The sequence below is a fragment of the Rhipicephalus microplus genome, chromosome 1 (genome assembly GCF_043290135.1).
Source record: "Rhipicephalus microplus isolate Deutch F79 chromosome 1, USDA_Rmic, whole genome shotgun sequence".
NCBI lineage: Eukaryota > Metazoa > Arthropoda > Arachnida > Ixodida > Ixodidae > Rhipicephalus > Rhipicephalus microplus.
In genome coordinates, this window is record NC_134700.1 from 68,082,452 (window position 1) to 68,101,483 (window position 19,032).

Here is a 19,032-nt window from a genome sequence, read left to right on the forward strand (position 1 = left end):
TAATCACAACTTCAGCACAAAAAATATGTGTAATAATTTCAGTATATGGTTTTATTCAAATACAATCTTTTCTGTCATACCTATCACACCACTCCTTTATACAAAAAACTTGGTTTGAAATCCATACTTATTCTTTGTAAATCATGAAAAGGAGTAGATCATGAAAAGAAGTCAAATATCACAAGACAAACCTGAGATCACAATTTTTAGGTGTCTTAGAGATGTAATGAAAAGTTGAAACTTTAAACGCAGTTTTTTCAATACTGTTTTTTTTTTTTTTGACATTATGCTCAGCCCCTCCACATGGTTCCATGAAGAAATAATTTGTTTCTCGTAAAGTATTCGTGGTATCGCTTCAAAATTTTTATGGAAGCACTGTGAGGTTATTCTTTGTGTCTGTGCCGATTTTCACCAATATCCAACGAGAAACATAAAAGTTCATTGAAAAAAGCCTGTCGAAAACTTCGACAGGCTTTTTCTCACAAGTGTGTTTTGGGCATTGTGCATTGCTCGTGGAAAGAGTAGCACGGGAATGACTGGACCGATTTTGATTCTGTTTTTTTTTTTTTCTGAATCCCTGAACACTGCTTGTGGGTACAGCAATCTTCAATTTCTGTTTTATGGCCCTGTTTTTTTTTTTTTCTAGACAATGGTTTGTCCGTGCCACTGTTTCTGACAATGTGTGTCGGCAGCCATGATGATCTCTAAAAAAAAAATAGAACTTATAAAGAATTTTGAGAGTGCCATACCTTGTAGCTTTTTTTTTTTTTTTTGAGTAAAGATCAACACCATTCGCAGCATCCTGACATGTTTTGTTACAGTGCTAGGCTTTCCACAAGCAGACCATGTAATTGGACCATGTAGCATTATGTAACTTGAGAACTACTGAAGGTATCATGATGAAACTGCATATTTCCCCATTCGAGACACTTATGAGTATGCATGCCAAATTTCATTGCTGTAGGTCAACAAATAGAAAAGTTTTTATTCAATGCCACCTCCCCCATTAAAGTAATAAAATGGAAATGGAATGGAGGTATATGTGCTACATAGCAACAACACTGTAAGACTGCAACACATGCACATTGGCTACAAGGCTGACTAAAAGCAAAAAAGATATACACATGGAAGTTTCATATGATTAAGTCACCTCACACAGATGCAGATACTATGTTGATTTTGTATTTTTCATTCCTGCTTCATGCATATCAAGCTTAAGCCAGAACATTTTGCTACAAGAGTACACCATCAGAACTACAATGAACTGTCCCTGTGGCGTTTCCTACTTGTTTGAGGTGGTAGGGTAACTGTTCTCAAACAAGGTGTCGACAGTCTTCTAGCCCTGTGACCGCTGCCATAAAAGCTTTTTGCGCCAATGCCACGCCCAAGAGTGAAAAGATTACAAGTACCGGCAGAGCGCCGCTGGTAGAAGAGGATGTAGGCATGAGCCTGATCTTCCGGCCGAGGTGGAGGCTGCTTGCAGACAGACTCGTCGTTGTAGTGGTACCACTCGCCTGTGGTCCAGTGCCGCGTGTACGCCGTGTAGTGACCACAGTTGACCCCTGCAGGTAAAGGTGGCAAGGTGGCGCACACTCACTGCAAATCGTTCCCCGCTTTCATCATTCTGGACATGTTCTATGTATAAATCTGCTAAGAACAGGTGGGTGAGCGGGTCAAGCTTACGCAGCAATTCCTAAAAAAACAGCAAAAAATCAGTGTCGGAGTGAAACATATTAACAGAAGGTGTAAGAACAATGCAAATGCTTGATTGGCAGCAAATTACTCCAACCAAAAAGGAGCTCAGTGAAGCAAGAAATTACAAATTTCCCTCCTTCCTGTTTGTGCATTCACTTTTGCAACTACAGACATCAGTTATGAAAACACCGAAGAGTGTTCTAGTGTTTTTTAAATACAGTGAAGTTGCGGCTATTCTCCCAGCTATACTCAAGGATCACCTGGAAAGAATTCTAGGTCTAGTGATACAGTCAAATCCCGCTACAATAAAAGTGACGAGAAGCGTGAAAAAATTTGTTGCGAAATTTCGTTATAGCGATATTTCATCTACAGACCACAATATTAAGTAAAATCTGATGATTTAGACTTGTCTGATGATTCCAGTAAGCGCATGCATTGACCTCTTGCAAACTCAGACATATCTGGCCGCACAGTGAGTGAATGTATTCTCTCGCATATAACACGATCAAAATATACAGAATAATATTCTATTTTGCAGCACTTTGGAGCAGCAAAATTTTCTAAGCACTTTGGAGCAGGAATATTTTTCATTCTGGAGCACTTTGGAGCAGCAAGATTTTTCCATTTTGGAGCACTTTGAAGTGGAAAAATCTTCCATTTTGGAGAAATTTAGAGAAGCAAATTTTTCTATTTTGGAGCACTTTGTAGAGGAAAAATATTCCATTATCGAGCACTTTCGGGCAGCACGATTTTCCACATTGGAGCAGTAAAATTTTCCATTTTGGAGCACTTTGAAGCAGCAAACTTTTCCATTCTGGAGCACTTTGAAAAAGCAAAATTTTTCCATTTTGGAGCGGCAAAACTTTCATTTGCGAGCACTTTGTAGTGGCAAAATTTTTCATTATGGAGCACTTTGGAAAAGCAAAAGTTTTCCATATTGGAGCACATTGAAGTGGCAAAATCTTCCATTATGGAGCAAAATTTTCTACTTTGGAGCACTTTCAAGCAGCAAAATTTTCGATTTTGAAGCAGCAAGATTTTCCATTTTGGGGCACTGTGGAGCTTTTCAAACGAGCTATCAACAGCATTCCTGAAGTGGACGATGTCCACTGATCAATCACCGCCAGTTTCACGCTACCAATTGAACTGAACGTAAGGAGCCCCTCTGCGGAGAGCACGTTTCACTGTTAAAGGGGGACGCGGCTTTGGGATCGCGAGAAATGGCAAAAAAATCGATTTTTTGAACCTCAAGTTTTCAGTTTCTGGAACCCTTTTTCCATCTGGTTCCAAAATATCTACACTGAAAACCGCGCAGAAGTGCTTCGGAAAATTCGTTTCACCCACCTAGGTAGCAAAAATTTTTCTGGAAATGGCGAGAAAACGGCGATTTTCAAAAAATTATAGCTTCGCGATGCTTGGGCCGGGAGCCGGCTTCTTGGGCTCATCGGAAAGAGCATTTCTCCGTGTTTAACTTTCCCGCCTCAGCTGGCTCCTCCCTTTAAGAACAAGCGAGCAAAAAGCAAATGTTTGAAGGTCGTTTTGAGGCTCTTGATTGGCCGTGGCCGCCATGTTGCCTCAGCTCGCCTCGCCATTGGCCCGATGCTCGCTTCGGGAGATCGTCGTCTGCTGCTTGTGCGTCGCGAGGACATGGCTCTCAAAAATCGCCACTTCGTGACGTGTTCACGGCTTGATAATCACTTAAGATATAACTACACTTTAATTACAAGCAGGTTACTACGAGCGTCAGCGCGGTCTACGAGCGCCGCGCGTCACTGGAGTCGTCTTTAGCCCTAACTCCGCCGACTGCGGGCAGGAACGACGCTCTAGTGCATTCGTGGCGACGTGCTTCTTCGCAAGCAACGAAGCTGTAAGCGGCGGCACGATCTGATTACTACGAGATGCACGATCAGATTACTACGAGCGGGCGTGCGGCGGTCTACAAGTGCGGCGCGTCATCGGAGTCGGCTTTAGGCCTAACTCCGCTGACAGCGAGACTGCGGGCAGGAACGACGCGCAAGCGCACTCATGGTGACGTGCTTCTTCGCAAGGCATGTACCACATCACTCGCTAGCTCCTCTAAATATTGTACGGGCATTTTACACATCGGCAGCGGACAACACAGTCAAGCTCGTCACCCCCCCCCCCCCCCCCCCCCTTCACTGCCAAGGATCGCTCGGAACAGCGGCTAGCAGTTTCTCGCGTCGTCATTCGAAAATGCGATGCCAAGTGCTTGCCAATTTTTTGTCTCGTAGTTACACATTTCGCGCATCGTCATCGAACGCCGCCGGCAAGTGCATTACGCGCCGGCTGCACTGTCCACGCGGCCGCGCACCCCACGGTCATATGGAGTGCTGTCAATAAGCTTTTGTGATGCGATTCAGACGTGCTTGGAGCCGTGCTTGATATCGCCACGAACGTCTATGAATGTTCCGAGGTTAATGAATTGCTGTAGATTAGAGTTTCCGCGACCAGCTGTAAGATGATGCATTTCACGGCTAGAGCGGCGAAAGAGCATGTGTAAATCAGGGGCACGAATTTTTATATGCCCGTTTCGTGTTATTAATTATACTGCTAGAAATTCCCGTGCCACCAGTCTTCTGCCCATAACTTTGTTATTTAGAAAGAAGGCATAGGCCGTCATGGTGTGATCCATTTTTCTGATGTAATAAACTTTTTTCCAAATAAAAAAAAAAGTTCAGTGAATATTTGTAATCAAGTACTTAATTACGCTAATTACAAATTCAGCACAAAAATTATGTGTAATAATTTCAGCATATGGTTTTATTCAATTACAATCTTTTGTGTCATACCTATCACACCACTCCTTCATACAAAGAACTTGGTTTGAAATCCATACTTGTTCTTTGTAACTCATGAAAAGGAGTAAATCATGAAAAGAAGTCAAATATCACAAGACAAACCTGAGATCACAATTTTTAGGTGTCTTAGAGATGTAATGAAAAGTTGAAACTTTAAACGCAGTTTTTTCAATACTGTTTTTTTTTTTTTTGACATTATGCTCAGCCCCTCCACATGGTTCCATGAAGAAATAATTTGTTTCTCGTAAAGTATTCGTGGTATCGCTTCAAAATTTTTATAAAAGCACTGTGAGGTTATTCTTTGTGTCTGTGCCGATTTTCACCAATATCCAACGAGAAACATACAAGTTCATTGAAAAAAGCCTGTCGAAAACTTCGACAGGCTTTTTCTCACAAGTGTGTTTTGGGCATTGTGCATTGCTCGTGGAAAGAGTAGCACGAGAATGACTGGACCGATTTTGATTCTGTTTTTTTCCCTGAATCACTGAACACTGCTTGTGGGTACAGCAATCAATTTCTGTTTTGTGGCCCTGTTATTTTTCTAGATGATGATTTGTCCGTGCCATGGTTTCTGACAATGTGTGTCGGCAGCCATGATGATCTCTAAAAAAAAGAGAACTTATTAAAAAATTCCGAGAGTGCCATACCCTGTAGCTTTTTTTTGAGTAAAGAGCAACACCATTCGCAGCTTTCTGGCATGTTTTGTTGCAGCGCTAGGCTTTCCATGAGCAGACCATGTAATTGGATCGTGTAGCATTATGTAACTTGAGAACTACTGAAGCTATCATGATGAAACTGCATATTTCCCTATTCTAGACACTTACGAGTATGCATGCCAAATTTCATTGCCGTAGGTCAACAAATAAAGTTCTTTTTCAATGCCACCTCCCCCCTTAAGCGGAGACTTGCACAACAAAAGTTGCACGGCACCGAACATAGCATTGTGGATTATTTAGAACGCACACACACGACCGCTATTATTAATAGGAATAATTCTAGGTATGTGATTGTTACTTTTGTGGCCATGAGAACAAGGATGCGTCGGCGTGGCGATTGCGGGCTCCCAAATCCGACTTTGGCGCAGTTTGGCGTGATTTCCGTTGATATTATCAATATAGCACAGTAAATCTGATTTGGCACATTTTGATGCAATTTGTGCAGGAGTGGAATCACTGTATTTAGGAGTCCGCCTTGGTGGAACAATGGCTAGGGTGCTCAGCTGCTGACCCGAAGGTCGCCGGCCGAGACGGCCGCATTTCATTAGAGGCGAAATGGAAGAGGCTTGTGTACTGTGCAATGACAGTGCACGTCAAAGAACACCAGATGGTTAAAAAGTTCTGGAGCCCTCTACTACACCGTCTCTCACAATCAAAACGTGGTTTTGGTACGTAAAACTCCAGATATTATCATTAAATGCTGTTTAAGAATATAGATCCTATTGTGATCAGGAAAAGATGCTATAACCTTTCACTAAAACTTTTCCTGGCACAGTGTGTTCATGAGAGACAGCAGTAAGCAAAAACGACCAAACAGGGCACAGCCACTCATAAAAAATGCGCTCAAGTCGGGCAAGGACCTATCGCAGCGTGAGAAAACAGCGATAGCCATAAAGATTCTCTGAACGCAGGCATTCAACCACCAGCCTTACAGCTTTGTTGAAAATCGCGGTTTTAAAGAACTGATGAACTACATGGAGCCTTTGTACAAGATACCCAGCCACACTCATTTTCAAGAACAATCATCCTGGAGTTGTACCGAGACAACACACAGTCATGGCTGTCAAGGAGAGAATGCACGCAGACCTTCGGGAAGGCGTAGAGTCGACTTCGTTAACAAGTGACATGCGGACGTTCAGGTCTAACCACAGTTATATCAGCATCACCTGCCAGCCACTATTTAAGCTCCAATTTCGAGATGAGAAGCTTTGCATTGAAAAACCGGAGTGTGACCAAGAGCCACACTGCTCACAACATCCTGGAGAACCTGCAAGAAATGGTGGCTCACTAGGAGCTGGCTCTTGAACAAGATGCCCTACATCTGAAAAAAATTCTATACGGCACTTAGAGAAGATGGAGGGAAGACAAAAGAAAAAAAAGAGTGCACAAGAACACTTAAAGCTACTCTGCCGGAGCTTTTCGAGAAAAACACATGTGCTGAACTTTCAAAGCCTGTTTTCTCAAAATAAATTTTTTAGCTAGTTGTGGTACTGAGAAAAGTGATTTCTGAAGAACTGCTTATCAGATTTGTCTGCCGTTCCTTTATTCTGCTCCTGGATGATTTTGCCAGGGTGTAACAAGCTTCATTTTTCGAAGATTCGTGCTATAATTATTAATAAACAATTAATTTTTTATGTCATGCCTACTGGCTACATCAAATTCAATGTTGCATAAAAATTTTTTTGGGAGGGAAAATGGAAAAAAAAACGGCTCTTTAGCGCTCTAGGATATCTATCCAGGGATGACCAGAAAAAAATTTCAGCCTTATGGTATGTCCTGGGATTTCTTCCGGCCCTTCCTCAGGCACACAAGTGAACCACCCAATTAGACCTCAGTAACTACAACCCCTGAACACAATTTCATGAAACTTTGCATTTTTTCTAGTTGTAATGTAGTGAACATACCCTGAAAGTTTCATTAAAATATCTGAAAAAATGAAAAAGTTCTGTTTCCGGGGTATCCTCGCTCCGTAATGGGGGATGCGGCTTTAGATTGCAAAAAATGGCAAAAACATCGATTTTTTTGAAAATCAAGTTTTCAGTTTCTGGAAGCCTTTTTCTATTTGATTCCAAAATATCTACACTGAAAACCGGGCAGAAGTGCTTCGGAAAATTCGTTTCACCCACCTAGGTAGCGAAACTTTTTCTGAATCGCGAGAAAACAGCGATTTAAAAAAAATTATGGCTTCACGATGCCGGGGCCGGGAGCCGGCTTCTTGGGCTTATCGGAAAGAGCATTTCTCCGTATTTAACTTTCCTGCCTCAGCTAGCTCCAACTTTTAAAAACAAGTGCACAAAAAGCAAATGTATGAAGGTCGTTTCGAGGCCCATAATTGGGCCTCGAAACGACCTTCATACATTTGCTTTTTGTGATGTGATGTGAAAAATGTGATGCCAAGCGCACCGATGTTTTGTCATAGTAGTTACACATTTCGCACATATCACCGAATGCTGCCGGCTAGTGCATTACGAGCCGGCTGCACAGTACACGCGGCCGCGCACTCAACGGTCATATAGAGTGCTGTCAATAAGCTGTTATGATGAGATTTAGACGTGCTTGAAGCCGTGCATGGTATTGCTACGAACGTCTATGAATGTTCTGAGGCAATGAAAGCCTCGTAGATTAGCGTTTCCGCGACCAGCTGTATGATGATGCATTTCACGGCTAGAGTGGCAAAAGAGCATGTGTGAAACAGGGGCACGAATTTCAATATGCCTGCTTCTCGTCATTATGGGGGACCCGTGCCCGCAGGGCGCGAGTTCGAATCCCGGCTGCGGCGGCTGCATTTCCGATGGAGGCGGAAATGTTGTAGGCCCGTGTGCTCAGATTTGGGTGCACGTTAAAGAACCCCAGGTGGTCTAAATTTCCGGAGCCCTCCACTACGGCGCCTCTCATAATCATATAGTGGTTTTGGGACGTTAAACCCCACATATCAATCAAGGGGGACCCGTGCGTTAGTGGAAAACGAAGTAAAGAGCGCGTGACAGTTCTTCTGGCTGCTAACATGACCGGCACAGAGTGGCTGCTGCTGGTGATCGGGAAGGCTGCGAAGCCAAGATGTTTTAAGAATATTAAGCAGCTGCCTATCGACTACCGGTTCAACAGAAAGGCTTGGATGACTGCCAAACTCTTTCAAGCCTGGCTTCGTCAGCTCGACCGCCGCTTTGCAGCCAAGCTTGGAAGGTGCTGTTCGTGCTAGACAACTGTAGTGCGCTAACGAAGGTGTCCAAGACCGAGAAGATTGAACAACTATTGCTGCCTCCGAACACAATGGCTTCCCTGCAGCCGATGGACCAGGGAATCATACAGTTCGTGAAAAGCCGCTATCGACGGCAGGTACTCAAGAGGATGTTGCTCTGCATGGAGTGAGGCAAGCAGTACGAAATAAGCCTGCTAAGTGCAATCCACATGCTGACAAAGGTGTGGAACAACACACCACCTGCAGTAGTCGCAAGCTGCTTTATGCATAGCGGCTTCGTGCACAACGCTGCTGATCCGGGGGTGGTGGCCGATGAGGAAACTGGCCAAGCGCAAGACGGCCGCTATGTGAGCATGATGCCAGCTGATGTGCCTCTGGGCGATTACTTCGCAATCGACAGCGATGTTGCCGTGGCCAGCACAGTGACCTACAGAGATATTGTCGCCGAGGTCTCGGACGGCAAAGGGGAATCAACTGATGAGGACGTAACTGATGCTGACGAGCGTCCACGTCACACCATAGACGGAGACTGCGCATGCGTTGGCCGTTTTGGAGGACATATGCATGCTTTCTTCGGACAGTGTGCGCGAACTAAGCCACCTGCAGGAACTTCGCAAAATTGTGACTTTGTCACACATAGCGTCCGTGAAGCAAACTGTGATCACCGACTTTTTTAATAAATAAAAGTCTGATGGCATAGGAGACATTTTTCAAGTGTTTTGTTCGTACTCGCGATAATTCGTACCCTCAGTTAATTCGAACATTCTCTCCGGTCCCGTAAAGTCCAAATTAACGGGGTTTTACTGTACATGAAAATTTGTAAACATTCATGCTTCTTTTAAACAAGGCTATTATTTGATAATCGATTAATAAATTTTTTTCTCGATTTGATTTGGTATTTGATTCGAGACTTACTATTCTCACACCCCTAGCGTAAAAACCTTGACAGTGGTTGGTAATAAAACAGGTCAAGCAACCGTGTGGTACACACATCAGACATGGCTCCTGTTGAGCTCACTTCATGCTGCGCAATCCCCAAGAAATGCCACATCTAAGCTTTCCTATGGCTAAGAAAGAACTGATTTTTCATTAACATGGAAACCAAGACAGTGTTTCATCAATTTTTCATGCGCTAAAGAAAGGCAGTCAAACACGCACCTCCTATGTGGCAGATGTAGGCGTGCAGGTCATACAGGAGGCTCTCTGCAGCCTGCGGTTTGGGCCCCGACACAAAGGGTGCCAGGTCAAGGCCCTCGAGAGGAAACTCCACTCGCTCGTCCACCTTGCTACCGGAGAACTCGTGGAACACAAACCTGCACAGCACAAGCAACACATCAGTCAGCAAGACGCATGAGCCTCTAATTACACATCTGGCTTGCATTGACACAGTTGGACCCTTCAATAATGAAACTCTTGCCACAAAATATTGTCATTCCTGACTAATTCCAACAGGAATAAGTACGATTTGCATACCTTCACAATTGGATGTTTCTAAATGGCTGCCTCACATAAAAGGGGCACTAAAGTGCCACAATGTCTTGGTTTAGATTGATAAACAGTACTCAAACAACTCTAATGTTGAAAGTTTCACCATCACAAGTTCATTAGAGAAGAAAATTAAGGTTGATGTTTCATTTTTAAATTTCATTCCTAAATCTCTGCACGTGATGTTTCTAATTTGAATATGTAATTTTCGTATTTTCACGACTCCATGAAATTTTCTTGAACTTAGTATGCTATGTCTATTGCCCTCAGAGATAAAATTGTACTTCATCAATTCTTCCACATCTTGCCGTTTCTTTTTTCTTTCATAAAGTTATTTCCTCTCCTCCCCACCTTGACTGACTAAGTACTACGTAGGACCTAATAGACACCATCAAAATCTTCTACTTCATGTTGTTTGGTGTAAGGATCTCAAGGTGGTGTATCCACCAGTGTTTTCTTTTCGTCCCCCCCGCCGCAGTGGTCTAGTGGCTAAGGTACTCGGCTGCTGACCCGCAGGGCGCGGGTTCGAATCCCGGCTGCGGCGGCTGCATTTCCGATGGAGGCGTAAATGTTGTAGGCCCGTGTGCTCAGATTTGGGTGCACGTTAAAGAACCCCAGGTGGTCAAAATTTCCGGAGCCCTCCACTACGGCGTCTCTCATAATCATAGAGTGGTTTTGGGACGTTAAACCCCACGTATCAATCAATCAATTTCTTTTCGTCCGATCGCTTCCTTACCAGGCTTTGTCTCGTGGTAAGAGCAGCGTTTTTAGGATTGAGATGTATACTATTACGAAAAAGACGCTTTTCTCTTTTGTGTCCCTTTAAAAAAACTTGTCCAAATATTAGTCACCAGATAACATATGGTCCCAGCATGAGTTCCTTCATGCCGAATTTTCCCTGCTGTTACGTCATTTTCAGCCAGTCAATGCATAGCTCCCATAGGCAAGAACTGGCTGAAAATGACATAACAGCAGTCACTAGTATGTGACATCTTTGGCAAAACTTCCATATGATATGTCGTTGTGCACTGTGAGTTGACCAAACGGCCACAGAAGAGAGCAGCCATATTGGTTTCTGATGCCGTCTGGCCTGGCTTGATTGTATGATTAGCCACACTAGTGATGCAAGTGAGAGCCACAGCATAATTTCAGTTCCTGAAAGCACGAGCGTAGGCTACGAGATTTGTATTTGCATACAAAAGTGTCGACTATGATACCATGACTAGACCTGTTTTTGGTGAATGCAAAAGCAAGGACGTTGAGACAGGAATTACTTTCTGCTGTCGTGTTTATGTAGATCCATCATCATTGTTATTTGTTGCCCTTCATCTTATGCCGTGAGAAGTTGGCGTCATCCCAGTGGTTGTGCAAGCGTGTACTTTGTTTTTTCCCACCTCCAACTGTTGGTGCAGACAGAATTGCATGCAATGAACACATTTCTTCAAATGATGCCCTTCTCACTTCTGTGATACCATCCACTGACCAGAATAGTGATGGGCTTTTGGAGGAGACAGGGCAGGGGCCACTTGCACCTTGGCTTTTGGGTGTATTTTCACTTGTGTGAGGCTTTCAGCTATCTGCTGTGAGCCACCAGGGTCCGACACCATGCAGACAGTGCTAAGACATTGTTCGGAGACGCCGACGCATTTAGGAACAATGCCACCAAGATACCTTCAAAATCGATTGCATGGGGGATATCGGTCATGGCAGTACTAGATCTATTAAGGACAGTGCAGGTTCTTGACAAACATTCTGCGCTGAGTGGGAGTGGGTAAACACATCAGGCAACACTGCATATCTTTATCAAGTTTTAGGGGTGAGATAATATTGCCACATTGAATATGCAGCACGAAGAGAACAACGAAGAACACGCGCAGCGAGTGAAGAAGACGAGGTTCTCTTCCGATCAGTTTGCCAGTATTCTAATACAATTAAAGTGAGTTCCCTGGATTCGACTGCTGCTGTTTCTGCATTGTGACACTGGTGGAGGCGCTGAGTACATGTTCGGGACGCCTGACAACAGCCCCGCATCTGGTGAAGAAAGACTTCCGCGCATCGACACCCCCGTTCACCGCAGCAGCCGGCGCCTGTTAGGCCTCAGCCCGGAGTTTGGTCCATTGCCGGAAAGCGTGACTGTGCCAGAAAGCATGACGGCGCCTGGAAGCACTGGCCCCAACATGTCCAGCCCAAGCACGACACACGTGACTGTTTTGAACCCTCGACTTCCGGTTGACTTTCACGGAAACGCATATGAGGATGCACATGACTGGCTCGAGGAATTCGAGCACACAGCGAATGTTAACGGTTGGAACACCACACAGAAATTGGGCTACGTTTATTTTCCGCTTCAAGACGGAGCCCGAACGTGGTTCACGAATCGCGTGTGGTCGTCTTGGGACGAGTTCCGGCAGAAGTTCCTCGACACGTTCGCGAGCACTGAAAGACGAGAAATCGCACAGCGTCTCCTCAAGTCACGGATTCAGAAACCAAATGAATCCGTTACGATGTTTGTTGAGGACATGGCACGGCTATTTCGTCGAGCAGATCCTAATATGCCCGAAGCCAAAAAGGTTAGCCACCTCATGCGGGGCGTTAAGGAGCAGCTGTTCGCTGGCCTCGTACGAAACCCGCCTACAAGTGTGGATGAATTCTCCAAGGAGGCGACATCTATCGAACGCGCACTGCATCTACGTTATTGCCAGTATCACCGCCCAACCCACAATGCACCGATTAGCGTGGCAGCCTCTACCACAGCAACAACACCCGACGAAGGTTCTTTGCGCCAACTAATACGAGAAATCGTACAAGAAGAGGTCAAGAAACTCGTCGCCAAACCAAATGACTGCCCGATCGCCTCAGTAATGGAAGTTGTACGCCAGGAGATCAGGCAAGCGCTCTCGCATCCTGAGCCGAACACGAGCACTCCCAGGGCAAGCTATGCAGACGTAGTCCGCCGACAGCCAGCGAACGTGCCGACACCACATCAGTACCACCAGCAACATCCGCCGACAGCGCCTTGGTACTACAGAGAAACTTCGATGCCGAGGCGGCCACCACTTCGCAAAACTGACATCTGGCGTACCCCTGATCATAGGCCCCTGTGCTTTCACTGTGGGGAAGCAGGCCACATCGTTCGGTATTGCCCGTATCGCGCCGCAGGGTACCAAGGGTTTCCTTCTACGGTTCCTCGGCGTCATTTCAACGGAACATCTGACGTCGACACGAGTGTCATGACCCCGCGGGATGTTCCTCCTGAGTTTCGGTCATGCTCACCCTCTCCTGGGCGTTATTCTCCATCCTCTAGATGGAGCACCACTGACATGCCAAGAGGGAGATCTCCTAGTCCACGCCGGGGAAACTAAAAGCAGCGACCTCAGGGGGGAAGGTTGCGAATCGTCGAAGTGCTGAAAATCCCCCATTACTGCCGAGCGAAGAGAGACACATTTTCAATGAATCGACGAAAGATGGGGTTGTTACTGCCGAAGTTGCAATTACGATTGACGGACATGACGTCACGGCATTGGTCGACACTGGCGCGGACTTCTCAATAATGAGTGAGAGTCTGGCAGACACGCTCAGGAAGGTTAGAATGGAATGGAGAGGACCGCAGATTAGAGGAGCTGGAGGGCAGCTACTCACACCTACCGGAAAGTGCACCGCAAGAATGAAGATAGGGGATGCATCCTTCGTCGCAACTTTTGTTATCCTTTCTGAGTGTTGCAAACAGGCAATCTTGGGGATGGATTTCTTGCGTGAATATGGTGCCATCATCAATATTCCGGACGGTGTACTGACCTTTTCAGCGGATCAAAGCGCAGCGCTACACCGAAAATCCCTACGAGTCATTGACGATGTGACCGTACCTCCGTTATCGTGCCGCCTTGTTTCAGTCACGTGCAGCGAGCAGAATACTGGAGAAGGAATCGCTGAACAAGTATTGACGCTCCTACTATCTCGCGGTGTTGCAATTGCCAGAAGTATCGTCAACGTTGCGTGCGGTGAAGCAGAGGTTCTGTTAACGAATTTTACCAACGAGCGACGACACATTACACAAGGCACTACAGTTGCCTACTTCGACGAGATCACCGAAATTCGCGAGTGCTGTGTAGTACAACAGGACGAGCCGCAAGCCACGTCAGCCCTACCACCTATCGACGTAAGCTCGGATTTGTCACCAGCGCAGAGACAGAGTCTAGTAGATCTTCTTCACCAGTTCAAAGACTGTTTTTCATCGACCTCGAGGGTCAGTCAAAGGCCACTGACGCAGCATCGGATAATAACGGAGGAGACGGCAAGGCCAATACGACAGAACCCATACCGCGTAGCACCAAAAGAGCGTGAAGCAATCCAGGAACAAGTGAAGAAAATGCTCGATGATGACGTCATCCAGCCGTCAAGAAGTCCTTGGGCATCGCCGGTAGTGCTGGTTAAAAAGAAAGACTGAAGCTTGCGATTTTGTGTCGACTACCGCAAGCTGAACCGTGTGACAAAGAAAGACGTGTACCCATTACCGCGCATCGATGATTCACTCGACAGGCTGAGGTATGCACGCTACTTTTCGTCAATGGACCTCAAAAGTGGGTATTGGCAAATTGAGGTCGACGAGCGAGATAGAGAAAAAACGGCTTTTGTAACGCCTGACGGGCTTTATGAATTTAAAGTCTTGACATTCGGATTGTGCTCAGCCCCCGCAACATTTCAGAGACTGATGGATACCGTTCTTTCAGGCCTTAAGTGGCAGACATGTCTGGTCTATCTGGACGACGTCATTGTTTTTTCAAAAACATTCGAGGAACACCTGAGCAGGCTGCTGTCGGTATTCAGGGCAATAAGGTCTGCCGGCCTGACACTGAAACCCGAGAAGTGTCATTTCGGTTTCAAGGAGCTTCAATTTTTAGGCCATGTGGTGAGCCATGAAGGTGTTCGACCTGATCCCGATAAGGTTGCGGCCGTCAGAAAATTTCGGGTACCAAAAGACAAGAAAGCAGTCAGGCGTTTCCTTGGCCTATGCGCATACTACCGAAGGTTTATTGCCAATTTCTCCCACATAGCCTCGCCGTTAACACGACTCACAAGAGAAGACGTTTCGTTCACATGGGGCGACGATCAACAGGTGGCATTTGACGATCTCCGACAACGCCTGCAGACTCCGCCTGTGCTTGCTCACTTTGATGAGGATGCTCCTACCATGGTCCATACAGATGCCAGCAACGTGGGTTTAGGCGCTGTACTCGTCCAGTGGCAAGACTCAGCCGAGCGTGTAATCGCATATGCTAGTAGGACGCTTTCCCGCGCTGAGTCCAACTACGTACTCCACAACGGAAAAAGAGTGTCTTGCTGTCGTATGGGCGGTTATGAAGTTTCGTCCGTACCTCTATGGTCGTTCATTTCACGTAGTCAGCGACCATCATTCCCTCTGCTGGCTGACCAACTTGAAAGACCCGTCTGGTCGGCTCGCACGGTGGAGCTTACGCCTCCAAGAGTTTGATATGACGGTCGTGTATAAGTCCGGACGGCAGCACGCCGACGCCGATTGCTTATCAAGGTCACCGATAAAGCACGACGATGACACAGAAGATGACAGCATGGCGTTTGTAGGAGTCGTTGACACCACTACGATTTCGTGCAAGCAGAAAGAAGACAGTGAGTTGCTTTTTCTTATTGAATTTTTGAATGGCCGGACAACAACCGTCCCTAGAAGATTTGCAAGGAGCCTGCCGTCATTCTGCTTACGTAGTGGTGTTCTCTATAAGAAGAACTTTTCTGCCAGAGGAAGCACCCACCTACTGGTCGTTCCGACATCACTTCGTGAGGAGATACTTTGTGCTTGCCACGATGAGCCAACGTCTGGTCATCTCGGATACACACGCACATTGGCCAGAATCCAACAGAAGTACTACTGGCCAAGACTTCCAGCTACTGTGAAGCATTATGTGCGCACGTGCCTCGATTGCCAATGACGAAAATCGCCACCGTTAAAACCAGCTGGACTACAGTGCAGTCCACTTATAACGATACCACATATAACGATATATCGGTTATAACGATGGGTCGACTTAACAGTCTCATTTTATGCATTGGGGCTATGGGAAAAAAAACCATATATAACGATATGTTATCCACCGCATATCGGATACAACGATGAAAAGTTTGCCGTGGACGGCATGTTTCATTCAGAATAATCGTAACATTAAGATTGATAAGTTCCTCTGAAACGAACTATGCCGAGACAAGACGAAAAGTTAGCGTAGGCGAGTACGTATCTGCCGCCACTGCAGCACAGCGCCGGCATCGCGTCCCGGCCGTTCAAAAAGCCAACGAGAGCATCGCGAGTTGGCGCGACGCGCTACAGATGGCGCCAGCTGTGTCACGTTTTGCGCCTCGCCGCGCGTCGACCGCGAAGAGGCTGAAAGAATTAAAAAAAAAAATGCGAAAAGCAAAGCGCCGCGCTCCGCGGCTCCCCGCCTTCTACAACGGCAAGCCGGCAAGCTACTCGTAGCTTGCCGAACGAAAGCGGGAAAGTGAGAGAAAATAAAAAAAGCGAAAAGCAAAGCGGTGCGGCGGCATCGGGGCGGGGCCTCGTTGGCATTCCGGCTGTGCTTTCTTCCTCCCACTGCTCCCACCCCGCCGTCGGTCAGTCTCTCTTCCTCAGCGAACCCGTGATGCGTTCTTCGGAGTAAGAAATAAAGTCTTGTTTTTGACATCCTACTATGTACAATATTTATTAATTGGTGAAAATAGCGAAATGAAGCCTGGAGCTACAAAAGGTACGTCCGGCGACGATTTTTTGGCGGCAGTCCAGATATAACGATCACCGGTTATAACGATCATATTTTTAGGTTTTCTCGATATCGTTATAAGTGGACTGCACTTATTACAACCAATTCAAGTGCCCACGGTACCTTTTGCCCAAATTGGAATGGATCTCCTTGAACCATATCCGACTTCCCATGCTGGCAACAAGTGGGTAATAGTCGCCACTGATTATCTTACGCGCTATGCCGAAACAAAGGCGTTGTCAAGTGGCACCGCCGTTGAAACCGCACGATTCTTCGTAGAAAATATCATCCTGAGGCACGGTGCTCCAACAATCATAATAACGGATCGAGGTGCCGCTTTCACGGCCGCGCTCCTGAAGACAGTGCTTGAACTCAGTGGAACCGCCCATCGGAAAACCACTTCCTATCATCCACAAACCAACGGCTTAACAGAACGCCTCAACAAGACTATTGCCGACATGTTGAGTATGTACGTTGACGTGGATCACAAGAACTGGGACGACATTCTACCGTACATCACGTTCGCCTATAATACAGCGCAGCAAGAAACTACACGAAGAACGCCGTTCAGTCTCCTTCATGGCCGTGACGTGACGACGATGCTTGACGCCATGTTACTGCACGACTGCAATGACATCGATTTGGACGCTGCATCTTTTATCCAACGAGCAGAAGAAGCGAGGCAGCTTGCGCGCGTCCGAATCACCCAGCAGCAAAATTATGACGCCCAACGTTATAATCTGCGACACCGACATGTCGTCTATCGGGCCGGCGACAAAGTCTGGGTATGGAGTCCTATCCGCCGCCGGGGACTGTCCGAAAAATTGCTGAAGAAGTATTTTGGCCCCTACACAGTTTTACAGCGCCTGAGCGACGTTAATTACGTGGTCGTTCCTGACAACCCCTCGACAACTCGCCACCAAAAACCAGAAATCGTGCACGTTGTGCGAATGAAGCCCTACTTTTCGGACTGATTTACACCATACATCTACTACATCGTCTTTTGTACAAGAGCATCGGGACGCTGCTCTCTGGAGGGGGGCAAATGCCACATTGAATATGCAGCACGAAGTGAACAACGAAGAACACGCGCAGCGAGTGAAGAAGACGAGGTTCTCTTCCGATCAGTTTGCCAGTATTCTAATACAATTAAAGTGAGTTCCCTGGATTCGACTGCTGCTGTTTCTGCATTGTGACAATATTGTGTGCGGTTCACCACTATGCAAATATTTTGCCTCTTTTTTGCACCTTGCGCTGACCCTAACAAAATCAACAAAGTGCTCACGTGTATTTTTCATCCGTTAAGGGGGGAAGAGGCACTTAGCCATCAGGCATCTTATTATTTAAGCTAGGGTGATGAAAACTTACGAGATGGTCTATTTACATGTGCAGATGTCAAATATGAACTCAGTTTGTATGTACCTCTTACAGTTTTGTTTTTTATTAGTCATTACAGTCAAATCTCGTTACTACGAACACCGAATTAACGATTTTTTCAGATTTACGAATATTTTGAAAATCCCCGCCAGATTGTCTATATATTTTCAATGTAAAAATATTTCAGAACAACGAATTTCAGTACAATGTATATTTCAGAATAATGTGGATAATTTATTTGCTCGCCTATACGCAAGGAACATCAGTATTACGAATTTAGTTAAAAGTAGCAGCACCGCAACTCTCACGTAGCGCAGTAGCCGCTGTTTTTTTCCATGCACGGAAGCTATCATCATCACCGTGTTGAGAGCCGACTGCTAGCGCCACCACACAGGTATGGTTTGATGTGTGGCAGCTTAGCAGGCCTAGCCTCGTTGCCTCGTCCTTCGTCGTGCGTCCTTCGTGCCACGCACGTGTGAAGTCTGCTGCGTTTTGTTGTCGTTCTTTTTTTCTTAGCTTTCTGCAAAGTGTTTGGAGACCCGACGATGAATGCACCAGGTGACAGCGCTAAGAAGAGGCGAAAGGAGTTTTCCCTGCAAGAAAAGGTGGATTTGTTGAGGGAACTTGACTCGGGCAAAAAGCAAATCGACCTCTGCAGGGAGCGTGGCATTGCCCCGTCGACTGTCGCGACCATTTGGAAAGACAGAGAAAAGATTCTGAAGCTTCACCGAGAGTCACAACTTGCACCTACGAGGAAACGGTTGCGCCTGGGAAATTTTCAAGATGTCGACCAAGCTGTGCTGACCTGGTTAAAGATGCCCGGCTGCAAAACATCCCAGTGTCTGGCCCAATGCTTCAAGAAAAAGCCCGCGAGTTCGCCGACGCACTTGAAGTAACTGGGTTTGATGCAAGTGCGGGTTGGCTTTTTCGTTTTCGCCAGAGAAACGGCATAACCTGGCAGG

General features: G+C 46.1%; 1 protein-coding gene across 7 annotated transcripts in view; it reads right to left on the minus strand.

Moving 5' to 3' along the window:
* The window catches only part of LOC119178743 (uncharacterized), a 168,873-nt gene that overhangs the window by 21,293 nt on the left and 128,548 nt on the right, over window positions 1-19,032 (minus strand). For all 7 annotated transcript variants that reach the window (XM_075875543.1, XM_075875630.1, XM_075875588.1 and 4 more), the window contains 2 exons: window positions 9,588-9,742; window positions 1,410-1,562 (listed from right to left, as the gene is read on the minus strand). In XM_075875543.1, coding sequence (XP_075731658.1) covers window positions 1,410-1,562; window positions 9,588-9,742 — 308 coding nt within the window. The remainder of the gene's footprint in view (window positions 1-1,409; window positions 1,563-9,587; window positions 9,743-19,032) is intronic.